The sequence below is a fragment of the Sorex araneus genome, chromosome 1 (assembly GCF_027595985.1).
Source record: "Sorex araneus isolate mSorAra2 chromosome 1, mSorAra2.pri, whole genome shotgun sequence".
NCBI lineage: Eukaryota > Metazoa > Chordata > Mammalia > Eulipotyphla > Soricidae > Sorex > Sorex araneus.
The window spans coordinates 412,955,735-412,965,734 of NC_073302.1; the positions used below are offsets into that span (position 1 = coordinate 412,955,735).

Consider the following 10,000-nt stretch of genomic DNA (forward strand, 5'->3'; position numbering starts at 1 on the left):
ACAATCATGCGATTACCTTTAGATTCTGGCCTTATGATTGCATCCACCTGCTAGGATCATGTTGAACTTTTGCTAAGTTGAGGCTGATGGAAGAAATTGCTCTTAAGTGTACCGCCTATGCTGTGGGTCTTCCAATGGGAAGGCAAGAGGTGGGTCTGGTGAGCAGCAGAATTAAAGGGACATTTTACTTCCAGATAGCCTGGAAGTAAAGTGCTGAAAGGGCAAGAGAATGAAGATCTGTAGGAGAGCTATATTATGTGCAGGGAAAACAGCAAGGGATCCCAGAGAGTTGCTGTGGGCGGGAGACTGAAGATTGAAGTAAAGTAAGCTTGAGGGTTCAGGAAAGATATGTGGCAGGAAAGGTGAAAATGCCATCACAGGAGAAGTACATACTCAGAGCTCTCATTAGCCAGGGGATCAGTGAAGGCTATTGCAAGTAGTCCAGCCTTTGGGAATTTGACTGTAAGTGGACCCACTGCATGGAAGCTTGAAGCTAGCACAACTCAATCACTGAGATTTTTAAATAAAAATGAGAGAGGTGTTTTTTTGCCTCGTAGTCAGGCCTTTCAATGTTCCTGGAGGTCTAATTATTTCTTATTGCTTTAACATTTTTTTGCTATTCAATTCTTTATTTCTTCTTCAAAAATATGGCTGGTCTCAAGAATTTGAAGCCCCTTTTTTCCCTTAGGCAAGACAGGAAAAAGTATGATAGATGGTATTTGCTTATAAACTGTAACCAGTATTTATTTTTATATTGGCACTTCGGTAACCGTCTTAGTTTTCAAGGCCTCTTCTCATGTACGGAAGATATGTGATAAGCAGTTTCAGTATATTGGAGAAAATCTGAAATTTTGGAAATCTAAATGAACCCAACTAAATTTGTCATTGCTGTAGAGTAACACGACAAAATAAACGTTGGACAGGGTCTCTTCTTCCTGTGTTTCAAAATAAGTATCAGTGCTTATAAAAGAGTGTTCTACAACATTTAAAATTTTAAGTTAATTAAGCTAACCTTACAATTAATAATTGATTTACAAGGAAGACTGTCCATTTAGCATGTATCCTGAGAAATAAAACTTGGTAAACATTTTCACCTGTTTGAGAAATGAATGCCATAGGTAGAAATTGCACGAATTAATTAGACTAGAAAGTACTCCAGCATCTAAGCTTTAAAATATATAGCTGTAATTCTGATATATATTGGAATATTAGTTTACTTCATAGAATTGTTAGTATTACTTAATACCTTTCCGTTGTGCTAGAGAATGGAGACTACTGAACTATAAGGCATAGAATTATGTTTCAATAAAAGCATAGATATAGCAACTGCTTTTGCAGATTTGCTGTTTACTGTATTTAAATGAAATTGCAAAGTGATTAGACACTTAATTTCATTACTTTATATTGGTTTTGACATGATTTTTTTTTGGTTTTAAGACTACTTTTCATTCATTGTGCTTTTATCTTTCCCTGAGGTTTGTTATTTTGAAGATTTAGCAGTATTCTAGTTAATAGAGGGAGTCATGATCATTATATTTGAAAATCATCATGTTAAATGTCCAATAACTTTTTGTATTTGACATAATCTTTGAATGAAATTCTTAAATTTTACTTTTCAGAGACTTTTATTCTAAGAGGTAACCTCATTTTTTTAGTAACATTTACAAGCATTTTGTTGAAACAAATGGAAAGTAGTGACAAATAGTTTATAAACAACTTAATATTCACTTACTTAATATTACATTGCTTATATAATAAAGATTAAAACATTTATATTTTTCAATAGCTAATATGTTCAACTAATTATTTTAAGGACATCATGCTTCAGATTTTGAAAATTAAAAATATGCATGTTCTTTAGTTTTTTTGTTCTTACACATTCAACTATGTCCTTCATATTTGGCATTTTGATTTATTAGGCAATCTTAGCATTAAAGACTTACAGGAAAGAAGTACTAGATTTCAAATGCACTGTGCATGGTGTCCATGATGAATTAATTCCACCAGAGCACAAATGTTATTATTATTTAAATGCTATATCCTTTCAGAAGTTTTACATCATAGTCAAGTTTTCAAAATCAGATTTGGTCCTATATTTTGAAGTAAATGTGTGTGGTTCTTGTTACATATATAGGCTTTTCTCTGAAACATATATATATTTACTACTTGATATTTAAAATGAGGAAAGATTTTTTTTAACAATTTAAAATATTTTGGATTATTTTCCTTCAAATGTGATGTTTAAGATATTTGAGATTTATTATATTTAGTTTACTAAACTAAACATGAAAGAGTGAGATATTAGATATAAAATACATTTGAATATTACATAAAGAATTTTAGGAAAAGTTCAAAAATAGTTATTAATTTTTAATTTAATTATCAACTTGAATTGTTATTTGATTTTTTTAGTTTTTCAGAAAGTCATTTTTTATCTTTTTATCTGAATTCAATAATAAGATGCCAGATAGAGTAAATTTAATACTTGGGCACCAAGATGGTAAGATGTAATGTCTATGTGTGTGTATAGGTTAGTGTGGTGGGAAGTAGAGTTTATTTTTATCCTTGTACCATCTGTTACCATGCCACTGTATGTAGTTAGAACTATCCAGCTATAGAAACATATACGCATATATAGACAAACACATATGCACACATAGTTTATGGGTGGAAGAAAAGAAGAAAGGGAGAGATGCAGAGATGAGTGGGAGGAGGGAAGAGAAAAAGATGAGAGAGTAGACCAGAGAGCCATGAAGTTGAGTAAGCAATAAGGACCGATAGTGTCCCTGGTGGCGGTTGAGATAATACAGTTTAGTGTTCTGGTCCAGGTCAAGTTTCAAACTTCTGAGCATTTTGATTCATGTAGTGAATATGGAGTAGGATATTTATAGGTTTCTATTATCTCTCTGGTAAATGTCTACCTCACATGGTACAGTTTTATACCAGTGTAACCTGTAACTCTTAAGATGAAAAAATAAAACCAACAAGTCTAGCATTTAGTACTACCCTATCATAAAGTAAGGAGGTCTAATTGAGCTATGTCTTTATATCCTGCTATTTGTACAAATAAAAGACTACATCTTGATGCAAAATAAACACAAAAGCACTGTTGTGACTATAACAGGGAGTCATATACTAATTTATATAATAAGTGGTTGTGCACGCTTTATTCAAGATTATGGCTGCAAGAAATGGCATGAATTGCTGGGTGTGTTTAATGCTGGATTATAGCAATTTGAAACATGTCAAACACATGGCTAATGCCTCATGCTTCACTCATTCTTGCGTAAACCTGCATAGCCACCATCCATTATACCCTTGGTAACAACACAATTCTGCAAGTAAATATTGTTACACTAAGTAACCTTTCAATTCAAGTTGTTTAGGAAGAGAAAATGCAATCTTGTGCAGTCAGTTCCAGTGTCAGTTTAATGTTTCAAAAGGGAAGTGGTGTAGAGAATAAGTATCTATACAGTGACTTGCTTTTGAAAAAAAATAAAAGAAAAAGAAATAAAGGAAAATGTAATGTTGGGAAGGAAAGTGGAACAGTATCATTTGAATGTAAGATCTGAAGTTACTTCGTATGTATCTGAAAAGTTGTGTCTAAGAAATATTTCATGGTTTAGCTGACAGTTCAGACAAACATTAAAGCAGCAACTTTAAACATTACTTTTCCCTTTCAATGAACTGTAATTTATTTTCATTGAATTTTGTAAAATGTTTGTGATAGGATTGAGAAGAATGAATAATTTAGGTTGATGTATTTGGTATCACAAGCACATGCACTTTGAAAGAATAAGCTGAATTTCTAATTATTTAAAATATATGTTTAAAGGCAAATAGAACTTCACATTGTACTTAAAATATTCCAGTAGTGGAAACTAGGTGTGGAGGTGTCTTTAGCACTGTGTAGGTGTCTCTTTAGCAGAAACAGTAAATACTTGAAAGCATCTTCACTATTCATATAGGTATGTCTCTCTCATAGTAGACACGCTCCAGGCTGGCTTCTTGAGGTGTGATATACATAATGGTTATCTAGGTACACAATTACTACCTTTTTACTTAGCACATAAATTTGAGGTCATATGCTTCTGTTCAGAGAGCAAAAACACTGTCAATTTTAAAATTTTCCTTCAGCATGGTTTTACTATAACTAGTAGATGACTTAAGTTGTAAGCCACCATTTCTTCCTTAGGATTTTATAAAGTCAAAAGTTTCAAAAAAATAATAAAATCAACTGTTAGCATAAGAATTTGAAGTTATGCAGATCTTTCATTATAATTGTAATAGTCCCATGACTCTCTTCTTGTTGATTATTCTTATTTTATGTCCTTGATTATAACACAACAGTACATGCAGAATTATTTAATTCATGCAAGTGGTTTGAATATTAACTATACAAGGGTTATATTAAACACTTTACTGTATTTGAAAATAATTTCAAAATTTTATTATTTTGCAAGCTTCACAATAGAAAAATATTTCAAAATAATTTTCACATTTAAATTAAAACATAAACTTCTATGTTTATTCTATGCATGTGGTTGAATGTGACATTTAAACTGCACACAAAGAGTTTGTATATATACATACATATTTTTGCTACAGTCGGAGAGGACTCAAACTATAATTTTCATATAACTAGTAAAGGCAATCAGACCTTTCTCTGAATATTTTAAATATTGTGCATGTAAAATTTATATCTAATTTGAATAGTTATTAGCAGCCTAATCTCAGAAAAAGAGTATTAGCTTTGTTTTCTTCGTATAAAACCTATCACTGTGTATCAGTTTTAATTTTTATAAAATTTCTTTGTTAATGTTAAATGTTTAAGAAATGGCACTTGCTTGTAAATGCTCTTGGTTCAAAACTTATATTTTGTAGTTACAACAGTAACTTTCTTTCTGCTTATGTTTTTCCTTTTTTAAAAAATCTGAAAACCTTTTAGTTGTGTATGTAGTTTTTCATTATGTTGACTTGCTTTACTGACCACCTGCTTGTGTTTTTTATAAAGAATCATCCCTTTAAAAAGAAATGAATTTATAGAGTCATAGAAATAATCTAATGATTTAGGCTTTGATGTTAAAATATAAAAATATTGTTTAATCATTATTTATAAAAATGGTAGTACTAGTACTCACACACAAATTCTTACTGGGTTTTTGTTTGTGTATAAATCTCTATGTGTATGCGCGTCCGTGATCACATCTTACACAAATTTGGAAAATAAGATTTTTTATTACTTCCAAAGCTAATGTTTGCCTTATAAAATATATCTAAGTTTCTGTATGTGCAAAATATTAATACTTGGCTAATATCAAAACCATATAGTAACGAAGAACTGGAGTGGGTAACAAGTTTAATGCCCTTCTATAATGTGAAGTCCACTGGTCTCTGTCGCCTAGTATTATTGTTAAAGTCACAGCGTAACCAGGTTGTCTCTGAAATCCTATCTGTAGAAGTAAAATAGTGAGTACATGTATTAGGTTATGGCATAGGATTCAGGTATCTTTGAGAGGCAAAACTGATCTTTGTAAACTACACAATCAAGATGTACTGAGAAATTCTGGTTTGTAAGAGCGCATTGGTTATTTACTGCAAGGATTTCCACTGATCTTGGCATGACATCTCATTGCTATCCTGAAAGTACAGTATATTTATGCAGTGAAAATGATAAAACATTTATTACTGTAGAGAAGGTAATATGCATAATTTATGCTGTTTTTAGCACAATCATTAGTGATATTCTTGATAGATTTTATTTCCAGCTTTCATATCTAATACATGCCTGGAAAATTAATTTTATATCTTTCATTTATTTGCCTATGTTAAAATTGAGTTTTAAGTCATCTTCAAGTGAACAGTTTGATTGCTGCTCATGCATAAGCTTAATTACTTCCCAGGAAGGACAGTATTAAATGTTTTAAATGTCAGAAAAATAAATGAATATGAGCTGTTTGATTAAAAAAATAGGCAATATCTGACGTGTTTGCAGCAGGAGCTTTTTCTTAAAATGCCTCCAAGGCAAAATTTTATTTAGTCACACACAAAAAAAGAAACCCATTATACTATTTATCATTGGTTGATACCATATGATTTGTAACACCCTTACAAAATTTTAATTTTGTATGATTAGCTGTGCATCATTAAACAACAGCCTTGCATAAGATGTGCTGTAAAATTCTGACAGAATCAAGATAGTGAATATTTAACATAAGGCTGTATAGTCATCCATGGTTGTCAAAGGTAGATAATAGGAAACAGAACAGTGTGTGCAATCGTGCTTTCATTTAAGCTGGTTTTATAGGTAGACTTTAAAATGTGGTCGTTCATAAATGCTGTTGACCATGCTATATGCATGGTATGTTACTTTTGGTATTCAATGTAACCACACAAATACTGCTCATAGAAATTGTAATTTCGGTGATTAGTATCTGGATGGAAACTGAATTTGTATTGCTTTTCTTGGTAAATGACTATTCAAGGCTCGCCCCCCCTCCTCACCCCACCCCCTTCTAAAGATGCTGTCGCTGTAATTGGCAGAGAGGGACATCTTGATAATGGAAGTGTGAAGGTGTAACGTGTGTTAATTGATACTTCTTAATCACTTTTAGGTATTAAGTCATGATGCAGGAATCTGCGACAGAGACAATAAGCAACAGTTCAATGAATCAAAATGGAATGAGCACTCTAAGCAGCCAATTAGATGCTGGCAGCAGAGATGGAAGATCAAGTGGTGACACCAGCTCTGAAGTAAGCACAGTAGAACTGCTGCATCTTCAACAACAGCAGGTAAGTTTTGTTTTGTTTTGATTCTTTAAAACAAATAAGTCTATTTTCTGGAATATGAAAACTGTGTTCATAGCAAATGCGAATGTTGTATTAAGCTAAAGGATGCTAAGGATTTATTACTATTTTGATCACAATTGAAGCATGATTAGTAAAGATAAGATTTTCATATTAGTTACGTCATAACCAGTGCCAGAGTGCCCATCAGGTGCCAAGACTATTAATTAAGTTCACAGGGCGATTTTTTGAAGGTTCTGCAGAGCTTTGTGGCAAATATTTTGTAGCTTCTATTTCACCGTTTTAACAGCCTTAACATTGTGCTGCAGAACCTGCTACTTCGTTTTCCACCAGAGGGCCACATTACTTGATACTTGCTTAGAAGAGGAAATTCTTCCAAGTCTGAGCTAAGGTGTAAAGGACCAAAAGGACTTTTCACAACACAGATGCTTGCCCATGAAAGTGCTGCAAATATTAGCTATTAATTAGCTGAAACTTGATGAGCGATTGTGAACCGTATATAAATCCTGATCATTGATGGGGCTTTTCTTGAAAACTCATTCCAAGATTTTTTCAACGCATGCCTTTTGACAGCATTAAACAGCACATTTTGTTTTCCGCTAGTTTCTCACAAGATGCAGTTAGCTTTAAATGTAGAAAAGTAAACATCTGTCCGATAACTTATACTTTTAATTAGGTCATTATTCTTTTTTCTATGACAGATTCATTTTTCCCAATTTTGTATGTCAGTGAAATAATTCTTTTCAACTGAGAATGGCCACTTCATTCTTTACTGATTCATGTTTGCACAAACAGTGACAGAGAACAGAGAGCTTTTTAAAGTAAATACTAATGGTAGATCAGAACAAAAAAAAATCAGTTTGAAATAAGATTATACTTGTTTTTAAATAAAGAGTATTTCTTTAAAAATCTGAGCTGTAGTCAAGCTAACTGTAAACAAAATTATTAAAATGAAATGAACTATAATGCGCAATGTTTCTAATTGACTAGTATATTAGCCGTATGATTTAGTATATAATAAAAATAATGCATCTCAAAATGTTCTTAACTGATCACACTATTGAAAAATTTAGCAGGGTCATTATTGTAAATAAAAACAACATTTAGAAAGTTTGAGTTTGTGTACTGATTACTATCACAACCTTTAGCCTCCATTTTCAAGAACAATTTTTAAAAAGTGTTTTGTATTAGGGTCCTACTATGTTGGAATTATGCCTTTTCACAGGTACTAATTATTAGAGAGGTATGTTTGATTTTATTTTGAAGCAATTTATTGTGACTATCAAGAATTAAATGCCTAGTAAAATCCCTGGTATAACCTATTTTGCAGGTTCTTTGAAGTAAATACAGTTTTCAGGATAGCCTTTTTTCCTCCTTTTAACATATTTTTAGGAAATGAATACATATGTGTAATGCTGTAATACTCCTGATGTCCTTAAGTAAAAAGTCCTAAGAATGCACAGTCAAATTCTATTTGTCTGAGAATATAGGAGACTGCATTTGTAAAGAAATTAAAATTAACAATACAGATTAAACATTAAAGTTTGGCTCTAATTTTTTAAAAAATGGTTCTGGAGGGAAATGCAAAGTCGTAACTTTATTTTTCTTCAAAGTTTTGGTTAAATCTTAACTAAAAAGCAAACAGTAAAATCATGGCAATAGTACTCAGGAGGCATTTTCTGATAAGAGCTGCAAGGTATGTTTATGTTTATAAGCTGAATTTGAAGTTTACTTTGTTCTGTGACGTTTGTTAATGTAAATAGTAGACAAGGTTAAAAAGAGAAAATTTTATGCTCTAGATAATATAGACATTTTAGTCATGTCTTGCATGTGTGTGGAGTGACTTATAGAAGTGATTTAGCACAATGAGTATCCTTGGTATCTACAAAAGACACTTCAGGAAGTGTCTGCAGGACGATATGTAATAATTTAATAAATAAACATGCAAAAACCTTTGTAAATGTCTCTTCCCTTGGTTGTGTTTTAACTATTTTAATGTAGTTAGATTCTTATAGTTATTGAGGTTTTTTTCCTTCAGTGAATGTATCTTAGAATGAATCTTAAATTCAGTCAAAAATTGGCATCTTATGTAAAATTAATTCAGTTATTATTTTTAATTTTAATATATTCAGTATATTTCAGAAAGAATAAAATCATGGAGCAATACTTGAGCAAATTCATAGGAAAGAAAATAATTTTACTGTTCTATTTACACTTCTATTACACTTATTTAAAGTGCAAAGATGAATAAATTTAAACAATTACTTCTTTTAACTATAAAGGAAAAATCATCACTGGCTAAGGTTTACTATCTAGAAATATAGTTTAGGAGGCAATGAAAATTTTATTTAAGAACAAAGTAAATTTTATTTGCCATAAACTTCTGGCAGAACGTAGTCTGTTTTGAGAAAAGATTGTTTACCTTGATTTTTATGACTTTCGTATTTTTATTGAAGTGAGCAGTTTTACTTAAGTCAGCCTTGCATGTAGGACAAAGGTTTGTGGTTGAAAAAAATAAGAAAAACGTAAAGATTTAAGTATTTAACTATTCTGTGATTAGAATGAAAGGGATTGATACATTTTACCTAGGTATTTTCATAGTATTTATTACTTTTGAAATATTTCTGAAAACTAAAATATCTTTAGGTTTTAACGTTTTAAGTTGTTAGTCATAAGAGCCACGTCTTTGTTAATAAGCCCCGCTATTTTATATTCACTGAAAAATTAGTACTAAAACAGCCTTCTGATGAACTACTCCCTTTCATTCTTTTCTAATCTTATAAAATTACTGCTAAATACTAGAATGTATAATATATGGAGGTAGCATATTTCCAATGTTGTTTTAGATTAACCACACTGAGAAATTATTCTGCATTAGATGTAGAATTTTATTTTGATATTAGGTTTGCAGAATTAATTGTTTGTGTCACTAAGGTCAAAATAGTTGCTAAAAACTTGATTGCTTTACAGGGTAGATTTGAGCTTGCATTTTGAGCATTCATTAAGTCAGATCATCTTTCTGAATGTTTTATGAGATTGTACTGCTTTGAAGGTGTTTCAGGTGATGATGCTTAAAAACATCTGGCTAGTACTTTCTGTCAGTTCATTTATCCTCATGTTCAGAACAGTCTTTGAGCAACTATTTAAATACGAGAATGCACTTATTTTATGTTTGAAATGAAACTGAAAACAC

General features: G+C 31.4%; 1 protein-coding gene across 13 annotated transcripts in view; it reads left to right on the forward strand.

The window, feature by feature from the left end:
- FOXP2 (forkhead box P2) overlaps window positions 1-10,000 on the forward strand; it is a 562,025-nt gene that overhangs the window by 274,427 nt on the left and 277,598 nt on the right. For 9 of the 13 annotated variants that reach the window (XM_055139128.1, XM_055139142.1, XM_055139146.1 and 6 more), the window contains one exon: window positions 6,615-6,792. The exons of 1 other annotated variant lie outside the window; for it this stretch is intronic. In XM_055139128.1, the coding sequence (XP_054995103.1) occupies window positions 6,625-6,792 (168 nt within the window). In that variant the 5' untranslated portion in view covers window positions 6,615-6,624. Of the gene's footprint in view, window positions 1-340; window positions 463-6,614; window positions 6,793-10,000 lie in introns of those variants that run through there. 3 more of the 13 variants (XM_055139189.1, XM_055139195.1, XM_055139137.1) reach the window with 2 other exon arrangements.